Source organism: Lissotriton vulgaris, chromosome 2_1 (genome assembly GCF_964263255.1).
Source record: "Lissotriton vulgaris chromosome 2_1, aLisVul1.2, whole genome shotgun sequence".
NCBI classification, from domain to species: domain Eukaryota; kingdom Metazoa; phylum Chordata; class Amphibia; order Caudata; family Salamandridae; genus Lissotriton; species Lissotriton vulgaris.
This window is the reverse complement of record NC_141687.1, coordinates 2,048,637,898-2,048,656,784: the sequence shown is the minus strand read 5'-3', so window position 1 is coordinate 2,048,656,784 and position 18,887 is coordinate 2,048,637,898. Positions and strand designations below refer to the sequence as shown.

At 42.8% G+C, this 18,887-nt stretch overlaps 1 protein-coding gene across 4 annotated transcripts in view; it reads left to right on the top strand.

The window, feature by feature from the left end:
- Positions 1–18,887, top strand: part of SEMA6D (semaphorin 6D) — a 130,034-nt gene that overhangs the window by 91,451 nt on the left and 19,696 nt on the right. For all 4 annotated transcript variants that reach the window (XM_086958286.1, XM_086958284.1, XM_086958285.1 and 1 more), the window contains exons 2-6: positions 12,495–12,639; positions 12,993–13,104; positions 14,894–14,954; positions 15,057–15,119; positions 15,210–15,311. In XM_086958286.1, the coding sequence (XP_086814412.1) occupies positions 12,519–12,639; positions 12,993–13,104; positions 14,894–14,954; positions 15,057–15,119; positions 15,210–15,311 (459 nt within the window). In that variant the 5' untranslated portion in view covers positions 12,495–12,518. The remainder of the gene's footprint in view (positions 1–12,494; positions 12,640–12,992; positions 13,105–14,893; positions 14,955–15,056; positions 15,120–15,209; positions 15,312–18,887) is intronic.

The following is an 18,887-nucleotide window of genomic DNA, read 5'->3' as shown; positions in this document are numbered from 1 at the left end:
GCTTGGGCAGGGTGGCCTCAGCGGTGAACAGCTTGCTGAACCCCCTGCTTAATCTATCATTGAGCTCAGGGGTGGTTCCGCGACAATGGAAACACGCACTCATTCTGCCGTTGATTAAGAAGCCTCTGCTCGACCCCCTGCAGTGGGCTAACTACAGACCGATCTCCCTCCTCCCTGCTCTGGCGAAGGTGTTGGAGAAACATGTTCAGCACACTCTGACCACCTTTATTGAGAACAAAAAACTGCTGCATGACTCCCAGTCTGGCTTTCGTGTGAATTACAGCACGGAGACAGCTCTGGTAGAGGTTACCGACGCCATCAGGGAGACGCTCGATCACGGGGGAAAGGCTATGTTAGTCATGTTGGACCTATCGGCGGCGTTCGACACCGTCCCACACACAGGTCTCCTTTCAAGACTCAGGGAGATTGGTCTGCGAGGGACGGTGCTGGACTGGTTTCAATCCTTTCTTGCCGACCGCCGACAGGTGATCTGGGCTCCGCCGTTCTCGGCTGAAATGCCTACGCTGGAGGTGGGGGTGCCTCAAGGTTCTATCTTGAGCCCCACCATCTTCAACATATATATGGCCCCTCTAGCGGAGGTAGCGGAGGCGTTTGGGGCCCGGGTCATCTCATACGCTGATGACACCCAGCTCCTGTTCACCTGCAGGAAGGGAGAGGTCTTCAACGGCGGCAGAATCAAGGACTGTCTGAGTGCAGTCTTTGCGTGGTTTCAGCGGCACAGCCTGAAATGCAACTCAGACAAGTCTGAGCTGCTCTTTTTCGGCTGTGCCCCTGATCCGGGTTGGAAGACATGGTGGCCCCAGGATATGTTCCCCCCAGAGAAACCATCTTCTCAGGTAAAAAATCTTGGAGTGGTGTTTGACGATGATCTTTCTTTCCGTCCACACATTCTGGGATTATCAGGGAAATGCTTCGGCATCCTTAAGATGCTTAGGAAATTCCTCCCTCTGCTTTCATTGCAGTATCGTAGGAATGTAGTCCAGGCGCTTGTGGGATCCCGCCTGGACTATGCAAATGCGCTTTTTGCAGGCCTACCTAAGTATCTGTTATCCAGACTGCAAATTGTCCAGAATTCGGTGGCTAGAGCCATCTATGGCCTGCCTAGGAGAGCCAGCGCCTCTGCGCTACTAGCTAGGTTGCACTGGCTGCCAATCTCTGGGAGAATCAGATTTAACTCCTCACTCTGGCGTTTAAAGCCCTCCATGCGATTGGTCCCAACTATCTGAGGAAGCGTATTGCTTTCTATGTGCCACGGAGGTCGCTGCGGTCAGCGGACTTGGCCAAAATGGAGGTGCCTGTGGTCAAACGTGTCCGGATGGGAGTTCGATCCTTCCAACACGTGACAGCTTGTTTGTGGAACGAGCTCCCACTTTCTCTTCGGAAAGCGAACAACCTCCTGGCTTTTAGGAAGGAGTTGAAGACTCTGCTCTTCACCAAGTAATCCACTGTGACTGTAGTGTGTATGCCTTTGGTTTCTTGTTTCTCTGGGCCTCTTTGCTAAAGCGCCGGGACACCCTTGTGGGGTAGCCGTGCGCTCAAAAAGTACGGCTTAACATTAACAAATGCTCTGACCCATAAACTGGTTTCAAATTATGTGCTGATGGACAAATATTTTAATTCACTGAGCCATCACTTTCTTCATTATCACAGATGAAAGGACCATCAAATATGTGAATTCAGAATGTCTCTTATACAGAATACTCTTGTTTAATTTAATAGACTAATCTTTTACGCCATTTATTTACGATTTATTTATATTTTTATAATACAAATCTAGCCACATATAGGATACACATGACCCCAAACTTGCCTCTTAGTTCATTACCAGCATTATCATCAGAGCGGGGATAGGAATGTTTCTCAAATCATGTTTAAAAACTATCACTTTTAAGAAATATATAACTATATCATGCAGTGGTTCCACACTGTAATTTGCAATCAGAACATTTTCCATTGAAATGTCCACAAAATGTCCCACTGACATGCAGATTTACTGATAAAACTATATAGTGTATAAATACTAATGTTGGGAAATCGAGTTTCTGCAAATATGTGTCATTTGCACATCACCAAGTAAAGTGTTCTGATTTGCTTTGCTCCTTTATTTCAATTTCACTTCTGAATTACTAAAACAATTTTGTTTGTATTTCCTGATATATTTTGAAATATTTCTAGTATTCATGTACAAGCCATTTAAATGTGCGTTAGAAAACTGACATCATACAGCATTGTGTTTCACAAAACTCACTTTACAAAACTCTCTAACTCTAGTAAGAGAAAGAACGGTAAACACCATTTTCCAAGATACGAGGCAATTATTTTAAGATAAACTGACATTTGACCTCTGTCCTTAAACTAACAGCAATTGTGTCATGATAAAAACAAGAGTTAGAGGCATCTGTATTGCTCATTCCCTTTCTGAATTAACAGAACACCTGTTCCTTTACAGATCAAGTTCACTTGCCAGAATGGACCAGTGGGTTCTAAAAATACCTCTATCTGACTCGCCATAGCAAGTGGGAGTTCTAAAAAGTAATTGCAACATGTAACAGAATAACAAAATGTGTTTTATCAATTTAAAAAAAAGAGAGAATGAAGGGTGATGTGGGCTTTGCGACTGACCACAAAATGGCTTTGTACATCAGTCCTTACTTTTTTCTTTGTGGTTCAGCACTCTATGGGAATGCATGTGTTTTCCAGCTCTCTCCCACGTGTACGTCTCCCCCACCAGATACCCACTTTTCCTGTGCTCCATTCTGCTGCCTTCCTTCTGTGGAAAGCTCTCTCTTGGGTGCCTCCCGCTCAAACTCCATATCTCCCCTATGGTTCCACCCGCCCTCTGTGTTGCTGTCCCTCGTGTGCTGTTTTTCCCCTTCCCGGACACACCCAGCTGCTTCCCCCACCTGATCTTCTGTCGCCCCCTTTGCCTACACACTTTAAAAAAAAATGCTTTACAATGAAGAAAAAGCACATTTGCGCTACCTTACTTGAAAATGTAGTGATCCATCTTGGATCAGCTTTGGAAAAAAATGGTGAACATGCGTAATGTTGCATGCGCACACGTCTCCACCCATGCACATGCCTACAAAATCACATGACTGCGTCAGTACACCCATTTTTTAAAACTTTTTTTCTCCTTTTGCCATGCTACCCCAAATATTTTGGATGCTGTACAGCACCATCAAAAGAAGGTCTTAAAGGTGAGACCTAATGGCTTTGCCAAATCCTGTTTTACTTTTCCAGTCAGTTAAAGAACGCTTGTACATGTCAAACGGTGCATTAGAAGAGGCTGTGATATTTGAGCCAAAAGGCACTGCAATCATCAGTTTAAATCCAGCCCAAGACAGGTCACATTTGCACGTATTATTATTGGAGACAGGAAATTTCATTACAATTGATGATTACCGCTGTTCAGTTACCTTAATAGAAAACACTGGCGCTGTTCGGGAAATGGGAAAGTATAATCAGGTTATTATGCTGACATTGTACAAGAAACGATCCCTTTGACCTTTTGCAATAAACCTTTTATTCATTTTCAGAGAAGGGACAAATGGAATTTGGTGAAAAAAAAGTTATTGTATCAGCCTAATATACCGCTGGTTGTGAAGAATTCGGATTGTCAATCATTCTACACACAAACGATGACATCACATCTTTTACAAAATCATGAATTAACAAAAGGCCGGAATGACAGCATACCTTCCTGTGCAATATTCTAGCTGTGCACATGGCAACACTTACATTGAACCTGTACATAGTAATATTATTGTATGACGCTTGCAGCCATACATACATGCTGCAAAGAAAGGTAGAAGTATTGTCCAGCTCATTTATACTCCTTTTATTGTGCTTCACCTCACTGGGATCATGGCATGCCCTATGTCCCAGGTCACGTAAAGAAGCCTTTTGTTCTGTTTGTAAAATAAAAATATGCTTCTTGTATCACTGAACCATTTCTTCGGCCACTAGTTGAAGTGGTCACACAAGGGGGGCTAGGGGAGATTTGAGGACCTGCGTGGGTCACCTCCCCTCTCAATATTCATATCACAAAAAAGGCCACAGGTCCAAAGTAAACGGAAGGTCAAACAGGTGACTGGGTGTACTCTTACACATAAAGGGGAGTTCCATTTAAAGGAGGGTTCCCCTCACACCAGAGGTGTCATGCTTCATTAAAGGGGTGCCTCCTCGCATGCGAGACATAAACTCCAGGCGAGCTACAACTCCCTCGCTGCGAGGGATGAGCTCAGGGATGTTTTTGTTGGAATGAGGCGGGTGTACTAAAACCCTATGTGAGCCTGGTGTGTTGGAAAAGGTGCAGTGCTGTAATGTGAGTGGTGCAACTTTATTCAGCTACTCTGTGTCAGAATTAAAAATAGAAAATAGTTGCATGTGCCGTCATTAGAGGCATCTGTTTATGTGTCAGATCAACATGTTTCGGCCAAGGGACCTAAATTAGTGTCAATGCCTTCTTCAGGGTCAATCGTTCAGCTGCTGCAATAAATAAGTGAACAATGAGAAAAAACATGAAAAAATACGTGCATAAAATGGTGTAATACTGAACTTGTTCAATATGTTCCATGCATAACCTATGGTGGAAACAAAGAACAACATGTCACATTTGCATACAGAATTTATCAATAAAGTGTATCTTGAGTACCACATACAGTTGATCCTTCTATTTAATAGTACACTAACAACACATTCACATATTAGACCAATCTGTGATAGTACACTAACAACACATTCACATATTAGACCGATGTGTAATAAAACTGGGGTTGGGAGGGTGTGTGCATCACAGGCCTTTCTGAAGACTAGATAAACTGAGGGAGAGGCCGCGGGTCCAGAGATATCTGAACCGGCAGGGCACCCATTGGGCACTCATTGGTATGGCCGGGCATCAGGAGGGTTGTTAAATGGTGGATCAGCAGTAAAGGGTCTGCAACTGCTATAGTATCGCAGTGAACCCATACTTCATTATAAGACAGATAAAAAACCACCTCCGCCCACGCTAGGCATTTGAGCAGTATGGATGCATGCCTACAAAGCTTGTAGTCAGAACCAGCTCGAGTGAGAGTTACAGCAGGGGGATGCACCACTGATAGGGGAGCAGACATGCAGAGGGATGGAACACTAACAGGGGAACAAACTTGCAGAGCTAACGCTGCCTGCATACAAAGTAACCTCGAAGGGGAAATCAGTACTAACGAAAGGCTGATGGTGAGGGGGCATAATGGCACTTACCACCAGTAGTCGGATCCGGAGACCAGGAGGCAGGCGCCCGCTGGACAGGGAAACAGTGCCTCAAAGCCGTTATCGTTAAATAGGCCGGCAATCAGCTGCAGCCGAGAAGGAGCAGGCACACCTGTGGGGAAAGGTCTGTCAGGCGAAGAGGCACCCGTATGATGAAGCGTGACACCTCTGGTGTGTGAGGGGAACCGTCCTTTAAAGGGAACTCCCCTTTATGTGTAAGAGTACACCCAGTCACCTGTTTGATCTTCTGTTTACTTTGGACCCATGGCCTTTTTTGTGATATGACTAGTTGAAGTGGGCCATAGTGTTAGGGTGTCACATATAGCAGTAACAGCAGGACTGCTTGACAGAGTTTGAGATACTTTTAAGCATGCACAAATGCAACAAAAATGCAACCTTCATACAGTGGCAGTTAGACTAGTGAGCTTTCTGCTACCTAAGGAATGACTGAGAGATGATACTTTGTCTGTGGCGGTCACGACTCCCTCGCAGTGACCCCCTAAAGAGCCACAAATGGATAGCTTCGGTATGTAGGTGAGCTGTTTGGGTCTTGGGGCACACTCTGAGGTCGAGCTTCTGTTTGAGTGGCCTTTCAGTGCAAGTGCCTTATCTCATGCATGCACGCGTACCGCAGGCAGCCTCTGTGAGTGGTGCTCTAGGTATGGGCTCATCTTAAGCCCCGAGCTGAGAACTTTGGGATCTATTTGCGCAAGTTAGTCCTTTCCCTCTCTGTTGAATATGTGCCTGCTGCTAGAGGAACTAGAGACGTGGGTTATATATTGGTCTTTGATAAAATATGAGACTAATATGGCATAGGAACACAGGTAAAAGTCCGTAAGTCAGTAATGACTGAGTGAAAGGAAACTGTTTGTTGCTTGGTGTGGGGATGATGAATAGTGCTATTAAGAATGGGGGAAATGGCGTGCTTAGCCTGCTGCTGCTTCATCATTTTAAGGGCTAAAGCGCACTGAAATGTGTAAAGAAACTTCGCTTCCCTGAAATCCTTAATTTGCCTAATGATCCGTCTAACCCTGACTAAAGCTGTCCTCGGCAATCCTAGCTAAGAATTCTAAGCTATACCTATAAAAAATAAATCTCTGAAACATGAAAACATTCACAAACCTTTCGAAGCAAACGTAGTAGAACCCCAATTTAGTCCAGATCTGACTGCTACCTATTATACAAAAAAATGAGAGAATACCCTGATATATGGTTACTCGGGCGAGGAACACCACCATTTTACATGTTCACATTTAATGTTGACATCTTTCTTAAATTTTGCCTCTTGACACGCATTTGCATGCGCTCACATATAGTATATTTTCTTAAATGAATTTGCTTTAATTTACACTTCTTCATATGCAAATTATCAGGTCCTTGAACATTCTGTACCAGGCTTAAGTTTGCTGCGCAAATTGTTGATGTTTGTTGATGTCCGCTCGGCACTAGCCCTGCAAGGGCAGATTCAATAATGACGGCCTGACTGGGGCTCTTGTATGGTAAAACTGGTGAAGTTTATTATATATATGACACCAACCTTTGTTTAGACAGAAGAGTATTTTGCTGTCTCTGTCGAGTTTGCCCCTTGGCGATATTCTAGTCCAGCTAAATCCTGTGTACCTTCCTGAGAAGGACAATGCCCAGCTCTACACAAGAACGTGCTCCCAGATGAAACATAACCACAGATAATTGGGGAATTAGATCACCCTAGGGTATTCAGGCAGATTTACACCCCATAAGCCCACTGGGTTAGGAAGCGCTGGATTGGAATATGAACATGATTATACATGTATGCTTATAATCAGTGTAACAGCACAATGGGTGAATTGTTCATCTTTTTTGCGATTCTAGTAAAGCTGATTCCTCTGTTCTGTTTCCTTCTATTAATCATTGCAGTGCATGTATTTTACATAAGAATCACAGTGCTTCAATAAACAATTCAATTGCCAATTTCAGTATTTCTTATGTCTCCCTTTGGGCATGCCTGAGTTACTAATGAAAGGGACTGACCCCTTTCCACAATTTCCATGGGGGCTCAAAGTTGTCATGTTCTGAGGTTGCACATGCCCTCCGGTACTGTGTAAGGCTAGAGGTCCAGAGGGTGCACTGTGAGCTAACCAGGACTAAGACCAACATATCCTGATGATGTGTGTGGAGTCAGTCTCTGACAGTGTTGCTGTTTATGTCGTCCAAACGCACAGTCCTACTAATAAAGTATGTACCGTACAACAGTCCCCATAGTATGTTAATTGAGCTGCTGAAAATTTGCATGATTGTCTACCGGACCTCACAGCTATTTGTGAACTCTGAGAAGACCACACCAAAATATATTGTGTGTGTGAGGGTGGACCTTGCAGGAGCTTGTTCTGGCCTGCATTTAGTTCTTTCTATAAGGAATAGCTAAATATAAGACAATCCTTTCGATGTCCCTAAGTAATCCATTCTAGACGAAACATTTTATCTACAGCAAGGTTTTTGTGTAAAAAAGTTTGCAGAACAGATTTTACCTAGCAACGTTTTATGTCACATGATGGTTTGCTTACAGTGTGAATTATTTGCCAGCTGCAGTTAAGAGCAGTGTGCGCTCTTTGATTCTACTTATAGTTGATTAATTTATTTAACAACTTCTATTTTGCCAGTGGCTGTTGTTCTTTTTCCTCTCTTTTTAAATGATTTATTTCTCTGGTCTGATTTTTTTCAACTCTTTTGTCTGTTGCAGTTGAACCATATTCAGTGCGAATTTTCTTAAACATCCGATACATCTGAAACAACACTCTTTTGGTTCAGTTTAATTTGTTTTGAGATTTAATGTCACTGGTTTTATTATTTTAACTAAGATTTTCGTATTTGCTTTATGGGTGTACCATACACCAGAGAAGCCTACTGGCCAATCAGCTATTTCTATTTACTAGGACACGAGTGCGCAAAGGTGCAGTACACATCTGCAATGCCCAACCCCCCTGCTATTTTGTCACTTGGAGAGATAACAAAATAGAGTGTTCAATAAGTGTGAGGCCCTTTCTTGAATTATATGGATCGCTGTGTGAAATCAGGTGTTCCTTTATGTAACTATTGATTCACTGCACCTTACCTTCAAGCTTGTAATCAAATATATGGACTGCAGGCTTTTACACGGTGAAACCATTGTTCCTGAGGAAAAGAACTGCCCTAAACAATCATGTGTTTGAGGGAATTGTGGCTATTCACTGGATCAATAATGTTCTACTGTGTGCCTTTATAGTTCTATGCTGCAATGCATGTTTTAAGCAGCCGTGTAACTCATCCCACCTTGTGATTGGTCTGGAACATGTCACATCAAGATCCATGTCTGCATCTTGGGAGGGGCACTAGTGTTTAATACTTTCAAATTACAACTAAGCAACGTGTGTTAATTTGAGCTATTAACTAATTTCAGTTAAATTTTATTGGACTCGGTCAAGGACCTTTCCTTACAACAATTTAAAAGAAGGTTACAAAATAGGGTAATGGAGAACATAATTAGGAGTGTGTGGCAGCCACCGACGAGCCAGACCAGAAACCGCTCACACAGGGAACTGAATGTTGTCGTGGGATGCACTCAATTTCCGTTTACAAGGAATAACAGGAGAATAATGCAAATGACGAGTCAAAGTGGGAAGATGTTAGGAAGAGCATGCCTCTGGACGAACGCCTTAGTAGATAGGGAAGCTAGAAACGGGTTGTCGTACCTGAAGGAGCAGCATGAGTTCTGGGTGGATGACATGTTATGTTATTGTTATGTTATAATGGCTTTTGTAGAGCGCACAGCTACTCAAAAAGAGTGTCCCGGCGCTTTTAGTAAGGAGGGCTACAGTATACTAACATAACACATTAAAAAAGAAAGTATCACAGACAGAAAGAACACAACAAGCAAAAAGGCCTACTGGGTAAACAACCAGGTTTTGAGGCCCTTTCTAAAAGCAAGTAAGCTTGCAGGCTGAGGGTTGCATAGAAATCACTCCATTCGCCTGCAGTGCTTTGGGAACATGCTCTAGAAGCAAGTGCAAAATAGTGGACATTTATACCTTGTGGCCAACACTGCTGCAGGGACACCTTCCTTTAAGTAGCCTGTTCATTTATTCTAAAGCCACACCCACTTGTAAATCAAGATGGCAGCAAAGAAGGCTCAGCTTAGCCAGATTGACCCGTAGTTCCCTCCCAATGTTTTCGAATGGCTGAAAACGAACGATAAAGAGATGGAGGCAATCAGCCCCCTCAAGGTCCAGGGCTAATTTATGCAAGATACGTTCCGCAGAAATGATTCCCACCGCTGGTTAGCACAAACACACCGGAGCTAATTCCCTGACATTTGCATCACTGTGCTGAAAGGCACGTTTCAGCTCATTAAAAACCCTTCGGTATGTTTGACCTCAAACGCACCGTGAAGGTTAGGACCACAGCTGGGATAGTCTTTTTAGGTACGATAGCAAATTAAAGTTGGCATATTGGTTTCTGTTTGTAAAGGTCTTATTGCCTATCACAGTCATGCTTTTGGTAATTAGGGAGACACTATGTCTACAATTAATCTTTGACCTTGATTGTTTCAATACATTAGCTGCCTTGTGTTTTCTGCTGTTAGTTGTTCATAAATACCGAAATTCACCTGTGTTTGCATGTCAAAGAAATACTCCTTTTACCAGCCCCTTACTAAAGATATTCCTCCCCAGCACATTTTACGCTATTGAAACCAGAAAAGCTTTAGCCCCTTAACGGCTGATGGTCCTTACTCACTCACTACACATTCAGCATTTTTGTTTATTACCTATGATAAACATTTGTAAATAGCCTCCGGACTTTTTTGTCAGCAAATGGACAACTGTATTATCATGCAAGTATCAGACAGTCAGTTTCTGTTTCTCAGAGTTTGGCCCCCATTTATTTCCAGTAGAATAAATGGTCAGAACGTGGAGCTGTTGCCTCCATTTTACTGGTATCTCAGACGATAGTGTTCACAAACCGGTATCTGGTCTCCAATGGCCCGTGGCCCAACACCCTAGAACTGGGAACTTCTTCAAAACCGATCTTGCTTTTAAGTTTTGCTGGGGGCTAGAAACCATTTGTTGATGCTAGTTTTCGAGAAGTGTTATCTTCGTCCTCCTGTCCTCCCACTGCCCTTTTATTATTAAGAGCTCAAGTGCTAGGCAATTACTGTGTGCCCACAGCAAGCTTTAAAATCAAACGGAACTATCGGCCAGATTCATCAAGCTTAATTGCGCTCGCAAAGGGCCAGATTCTGAGAATCTGGCCCTTTGCGAGTGCAATTTTTGCATTTGGGATTCATCATCCAAAATGCAAAATTCGCTAATAAAGAATTTGCACATTTGCGAGGAATTGCATTTAAGGAATCTCTATTTGAGATTCCTTAAATGCAATTCATGAACCATTTTAAAATTGCGAAATCGCATTTCAGGGGTGCTACAGGGTGTCCTTTGGACACCCCTGGCACCCTTGAAATCGCATCCTTATTTGCGATTAGCTAATTGCTAATCGCAAATAAGGAATAACTCCCCATTCATTCCTATGGGCCTTAGGCCCATAGGAATGAATCGCAAATAAGGAATGTGTAGGAATCACAATTTATTTAGCGATTCCTACATGAATCCCGTTTTGCAAGTCCTTAATAGCGATTCCTTAATAACCGCTATTAAGGACTCGCAAAACGGGACTATGATGAATCAAGCTGTATGTTATGAATGTGTCCCAAGAGGCCGTGCACATATTACTGCTTATCATGAGGGTTTCTTAATGGGGTTTTATTTTCATTCACAAAAACACGTTCTTTTGGTTTGTGCTGCTCAGATTCACAAGCAAAATTTGACTTAGGAGCTGTCACAAATATAGATAAATATCTTAATCCACTTCTTTGTTACCTTTCAGTTTTATATGTCCCACCATCATCTCCCTCCATGATTACCAGTTTTTTAGTCTTGTTGGATCAATAGTATGAAATTCTAATATCCTGCAGGGCCTTGAGGACGCCCATTTTACAAGTGAAGCAGCTGTTTGCTTGTCATGTGGATGGGCAGAGTGGACATGGTTTATGGGGGTTGGCTCGATCCTAATTTCAATCCAGGGCTCTTAACAAGGAAATGTTCATAGAGACGTATCGATTTATGGGACATGCTTCTATTCCAACTTTCTCCCACACACAGTCAAGGGGCATTGTTGGAAAACGTGCCTCTAACGAAGCATCATTACACATTGATAAAGCTTCCTTTGCTCAAGAATTCCCTAAGTCCCTTAAAAATTCCTGTTTATTCTTGACTCATAAGATGTTGTTGAAACGCTGTATCGTCTCATTTAGCAGGAGGGTCTGCCCTTCGTGATCTTAGGTAGATATAAGGCCCATCAAACCGTTTGTATTAATGCGATGCGCAGTATTCATTTTCCCAACCACTGAATTGCAAAAATGCATCCAGGTTTGACTTTGCTGTCGAGATGGGGGGCACTTGATAAGAGCTCATCACTTGTGACGGTTTTCCTTTCTGTGCCTTGTACCGTGACCCCCCCCTCTGCCCTACTTCACCCCCCCCCCCCCCCCCTCTGCCCTACTTCACCCCCCCCCCCCCTCCGCTGCAATGCCCACCCCCTCCCTTCGGTTTTCTTTGCAGCGCGCCTTGATGGTCGCACGCAAGACATGTTTTCTCAGCGACTAACCAGCGCCTCTTTGCAGCACCAGCTGCAGTTCTGCACCGCTGCGTCATGGCGGTTTTCAGACACGGGGAGTCACGTTGTCTGCCCACCCCACCCCCTCCACCATGAATTTTGGATGATGTCTGTGTTTCTCCACTTCGGGTGACTCTTTAAACTCCCCTGGGCGCTCTCCGGAGCGCTCTCGTGGAATACCCTTCTCCGGCTCCGTCTATTGGGGTCAAATACTCTCCAGTTAGTATAAAAAATGATTCTGGCACGCGACGTGGACGCATCGAGGATGCCGTTTAACGGAAAGAGAGTAGCACTTTGCAGGCAGAGCGTGGGCAATTTGTTTCTGGTGTGGAACACTTCACTTACCTCTTTCTACGCACGTCAGATGCTATAATTAGCCATTGTCAATACAGTTTGCGCGAGGTTGTCACCGAGCAGTTCAGCAATAATATACCGCTGCCAATATAGCGAAAACTAGCCGCTGTAAACGAGCGAACGTAAAAAAAAGCCCTTTGTTCTTGTATTGAAATGCTGTCATCCCGTCTCTCCCTCCGCAGGTAGAAGCGCGGGAAGTGTTAACCATGCCGCCAGCCACGCGACTCCCCCTGCACTGTGCCTGCGTGACGCTATTAATCCTCTCCCAGGCCCTGGCAGTCAGCTTTCCCGAGGATGACGAGCCCATTAATATCGTCGACTACCACTGTAAGTAATCTACTCGATGTTTGTATTAAAGGAGGGGAGGAGGGAGCAGACGTGACTTTCATGCTAACGGGGCCTCCTCAAGGACGGCGTGCAGGTCTTCTATGTAATTGTGCTTTCTGCGCAGATGCCTGCAGTTCAGATCTGCTACTTTTAGATGGCAGAGATAATTTCAAGCGCATTGAAGAAGGCATTTGCAGAAGTTGGCCCTGGCGCAGTCATTTGTATTCGGGGCATTACCAGAGGAGTTTAGTTTAAGCCCCTCCACAGCGCGTGTATACAGCTAATCAATGCTGTCCATTGATTCTTCGGCTCTGTAATCCTGACTGATGGTGCAGCCCATTTTTTACTTGCAGATTCCAGGCAATATCCAGTGTTTAGAGGACGCCCTTCAGGCAATGAATCTCAGCACAGCCTGGACTTTCAGCTGATGTTGAAAATTCGAGACACACTTTATATCGCTGGCAGGTAATTTTCCTCTAATCTGTTTACTAGACTCAAGTGTTTTCCCTGATGCTCTGAGCCCTTATGGGTAGTTCATTTAAAACGGTCCACATAAAACATGATCAGCAACGTATGTCCTCTAGGCTGTGCATATGAATCAGCCCAGCTGGGCCCCGTCCCTCACTGTATTTGGTGTGTATCGCGAGCTAGTGGGCCACTGTACAAGGTACCAGCCACTCTGACGAAGAAACCTGTAAAATGTTTATCTCTGGTACAACACTGTAAATGGGAAAGAGGTGCTGAGTTATTTATTTGGTAATTTAGTCATATATGATTTTGCTAAAGCCACATGCTTCCCAAAACATACATGTTTGTACTGCTAAATACCTCAGATATCACTACATGTATGTCATGTTCTATTACATCAGTGATAACATTACTAGAATATCAGAAATTGCATCATTAATAACAACACACAGTGCATATACTTTAGGGCACAAGTTATAGCTACACGAAATAACCATAGCAGGCGAATTTCAATTGTTGTGTTCATTTAAAATAGTATGTTTTAACTGAGATTTTTACCAAACTTTGAGGTCCCTCTAAGCACACGTACACACACAAATGCACAATGGCACTGGAAATAAATGTGGCCCAATCACACATTATTCAGATCAGCCTTGTTTATTATCAGAGTGCAGCAAAATTAACATGCAAAATATGTTTTAGTGCCTCACAGAATGCATGGAACAATGGCTTTACGCAGGGGAACAAGCAACTCTCCAACTTCGTTATGAGATCTCTCTAATGTGATTTTACCTTTTTGCACAAATGTAACCACTTTCATCCTAGTTTTGGCTAAACACCTTTTGTTAAAACAAATACAGATGCATGTAAAACAAATATGCATGGGAAAAAGGCATCACATAACCCATATATCAAATGCGCAGGAGGCGAGGAACATTATGAATCACTTGAGGCGTCAATTCTTGTCAGTCAAGGACCCTCCATTTATCAATGTTAATAAAGAGCATATTATACTCTTCACGTCTGTATATATATTCTATATATACATATGTAAAATATTACAGCTTGCCTCACCCACAAGTACAGCAAATAACGAACGTTATTCATTTCCACATTAATGCAGTACAAACAGAGGGCTGTCTGTCGGAGAGCAGCTCGATTGTTGGTTGCGACAGGGACTAGCAAGTAGGGTAGTGTAGGATTGCCAGCACACATTTATTTCAGTACTGAATTTGTTTCTTCTCCTAGGAATGTTCATTCCTACTGTATAAGGGCTGCTCACGTTTAGTTTTACATTTCTTAGAGGTATTTATTTATTTATTTAACAAGTTATGTACAGCAGGAACTTGACCCGAAGTTATCAGACACAAGTTACATAAGAAGTAAATAAAAATGCATGGTAGAGGTAACAAAGAGTAAACAATGTAAAGTGGTATATGTCAACGAAATAGCAGTTACAGAGGTACATAAAGCATAAATTAAAAACAACATAGTAAAAGTATATAAAAGAAGTATAGTGAGGTATTTGTGGTTGGGGTTCTACGAGGAAGGAGAGAGTAGAAGCATTGTTTCTCTCAGAGGTAGAGCGCTTTGTGCCTGAAAATCAAGTGCAGTATGAGACCTTTTGATTTGAAGCGATACAGCCGAGCCTCAGTTCGACTTCTTTTGCTCGACTAAGTGTATCAATGGACCGGATGAACACGCCATCTACACAGAATTATGTGTAAGTGCATAAAGCCTGCATTGTCCCCTTGTCCCTAATGTCGCATTTCCATTCTTTCAATAGAGATCAAGTTTACACAGTCAATTTAAATGAAGTTCTGAAGGCGGAAATTACCCCAAGCAAGGTGAAATATTTAGTTACAGTGATTGTATTACTTACAATTAAGTGTTACACATTTAGACATAATTTAAAAAAAAAATGCTATTGTTCTTTTGCTTTTGAGCAGAAGTTAACATGGAGGTCAGGACAGACGGATAGAAGAAACTGTGGCATGAAAGGCAAACACAAAGTAAGCATACCACTATAACACTTGTAGCCTTAGAAACAAACCAACCACATGTGCATAATCTGTTCTTACTACAGTTTTTATTATATTTAGGATGAATGCCACAACTATATAAAAGTCTTTGTTCCAAGAAATGATGAGATGGTGTTTGTCTGCGGGACGAACGCATTCAATCCTGTATGCCGATTCTATAAAGTAAGTGGAGTCTATGTCATTGATCATTTTCTAACAATATATTTTATTTTATAGCATTGTCTAATACAATTTCTGGGAATTATGACATTTATGGCTATTGGTGCTGTTTAAAGTTTATAGCTATTTGCTAATGTTACTGCTTGTCATATAGGCAATGGTTTCATTAACCACAAGGATGTTAAACTGATAGGCCACACTCCAGCTGAGTCTTCACTGTTGTTGGTGGTATCCAGATACTCTGAAATCTGGATCAATTTCTGCCCCATCATGCTAATGAGTCGGAGGGTTCGCCCATCTTCAGTAGGGGTGTCCTGATCACACAGGACAGGGTGGCGGATACAGAAACCAGGAATCAACAACTTGAACTGGAACTTGGATTGCCTTACTTCTAGTTGGTCAGGTCTTGAATCCCTGGAAGTGTACTTGTTACCCAGTTTGTCCTTGAGCGATCAGTGCAACTGCTCCTAATCTCAACATGTCGGGGTCTTTCGCTGAGATTGTTTTTCACTGGTCATTGATATTGTTGAGCACATAAAGAACAGTCAGTCTACAAAAAACAACTCGAGAATATGAGCATTGCTTTTTAAAGTAAATTTAGTGGACTTATAAAATAATTTTTTGTTGTATATTCATATTGGCATTTAGTAAATGAATTGCTTTGGAATTGAAGACAATAGTTTGCACTTTGAGAATGATGTGCAAGAGGAATGCTGGCCAGCGCATGCCCTTGATGCTCGTGGCAGTAAATCTTTCCTTGGCCCTCGGTATGCTCCTTTTTGTTTACCACTGCCTAAAGCTTCAACATGTGTGTCTACTTCAATTATATTATCCAATACACCAACCTACTTAAGGGCGGCTGTGTTTCATCTACAGCTGTTCTCTGCCTCATCAATCATTTTAACGTGATTGATTGATAATTCCTGCATATGCCGATGCAGGCTTAAATTATACAGAAGTAATTAGTTCCTTGCCACAGCTCAGCATGAGAGTGAAATTGTTCTTCAGGAAAAACACAGTCCACTTATATTTGCCAGAATGTCTACAGTGGTTTAGAGAATCGATCGTCTAAGACTACTGGCAAAGTCAGCCAACCTTACAGAGGCAATTACAAAGGAAATACGACCTGCCGTGAACTTTCTTAATTTACCCGCTGTTAGTTTGTGTGGTTTTTATTCCTCGAGATTCTAAGCCCTGCGTGAGCTCACTGGTAAATGTCTATTGTGGCACTTCTAATGAGAGCTGATAATCATCTTGTTGCCCCTCGGCAAGGTCCTGTAGTAACTGTCCTATATACTGTTGAGCTCCTCTGGCATTCTGCACCCTACTACTCATGCTCATTAAGAATGGCCCAAAAATGGGCCACAACATCTTGCAGGGAAAAAGCTGTATCATAAAAGAGTGGCTTTTCATCTTGTCAAGGTACTGATTCCTTTGGGAGTTTGAAGGGTGAGTTTGTTCTGCCCATTATTCAAATCCCTCCTGGGACAGGCAGGACGAGTGCTTTGGCAGAACCACTGAAGATTTCGAAAACTTCACACGAACGCCTGTGTGGGGACCACAATCTCACCCTCCAGTAAGACAAAGAGCGCCCATGAACTGGCTGCCCTAAAACTGTTTACAAATAAAACAGCCCTGTGTGCTTCTCACCCAATTCAAATATTTTCAAACAGTGGGCAGACCATCTTTCATTCACCAACCCCACCCCCCACGCCCCCCCCCCCCCACCAAAAAAAAACAAAACAGAGAGCTTTTTCAAGGCAGGGCTGGAATCCTGAATGGATGGGGAGAGTCAAAGGAGCCTTAAGGAGGGAACTGAAGGTACTATACATGATTGTCTATGTGATATTTGAATATGGAGGACGAGTTTATACAGAATGGGAATGCCCTAGGAGATTAGAATCTAGTCACTTTCAAGGTAAAATCAAGGATAATTACTTGATTAAATACTTACTACATTTAGTAGCAACAGTCACAAGATGATCCTTGATGACCTTCGCAGGGATAGGACCTACGGGACAATCTGTGAGCTTGGTCCTTTAACCACATGGCTGCTGGGCGTTTTCCCCCCCTGTGCTGGAAAATGCCATTTTAGTGGCACCATGACGAGCTCAGCTCGTCATCAGCACACGACACCCGTGGGTGATGACGAGCTGAGCTCGTCATCAGCATCGAAAGGGCTAAAGGTGTAGAATGTTTTTTTTAACTCCTGGGAGTAAAGCAGAATTGAGTACATTACATATTTTTGGAAGAATTAAGTGATTAAGAAATTAAAATTAAACTCACAGAGGAGAACTTCTAACACACTGCTTCATAGGCTTTTAGGTGTCTGGTAAAGAAAAAATAAAGTAAACAAAAGTTCTGTTACGTCTGATGGATATCCAGGAAGAATCAGAGAAATGGTGTGAGAAATTCATAATGGAGGTATTATTTTTACTCTTTTACTTGTACGCATTACCAATAAGCTGGTGCCCTAATAGGCTGGCCGGCGTTGAAGAAGTTACACCCACTACCTTTATCTAAGGAATCAAATAAAGGGGTGCGAGCTCATTTTCATTTCACTAAGAGCTGAATACCTTCAAGTGACAGTGACGTACATCTGTAAGAGAAGATATAGGAAACTGTTCACACAAGAGACCACATCTTACTGCCTGGACTCTGAAGAACCTGGCTCGTCTGTGGGGAGAAGGGGCCAAAGACAAAAGTGATCCTTCGTCACTAACCATTTATTAGGACTTTCCTGAGAACCTTAAGAGAAGTGTCCTAATTGCTCTTGACTGAGCAGAATCCACCAGCTCAGAGTCTGCAAATGGATGTACTCCACACCCATAAACCAACAGGGCAACACAAGAACACTGATCTTACTGAGGAGGAAAGTGTGGTTATATGTCTCAGTGAACAACTTCAGAATGACCAGAGCACGCTTTTCAGATCTGCTATACTGACAGGCACAGTACATTTGTATCTCATCTCCACTGGCACTGATAGATATTTCAGAATCCACTGCTGAAGTGACAGTGAGTCTGGATCGCTCAGCAGCCGTCCCTGGAAATCCCAGGCAACACTAGTCAACATCTTCTATCGTAAAGTGGACTGAGATGTATGTTATGCCATTTAACATTACCTATATCTTGCACAAAACTGGCAATGGTCAATAGTAGAAGATAGAATTGGATCGATCGCCTGACCGCGAGGAAGCGCGCACACCAAGTTTACAATCTGAACAGACTACACATCTGTGACAGGTAAACACTATAGAAGGGGTGCTTCTGCTAGTCGGGGCTCTCGGGATCCTGGTACTCCCAAGCTTGAGTTCAAACAGATGACACCTTTTGGGTGTATGATGAAATTAACTCTAAATTTAAAATAACAGCTGTCTCTCTCTCTGGTTAGTGATTCAGCCGAGGGACTTAAGTTATTACAGCTACAAAAGTTCTAAAAAAAAATCCCATGGGAAGCTAAGTAGGTATTTACTTACAGACTAGCATCATTTTGTATCATGAACGATTATCTCGGATTGGGCTCTAGAATTATGTAGTCCAATTGTTCAGAATGGAAAAGCAGGCAACTGACTAGGTA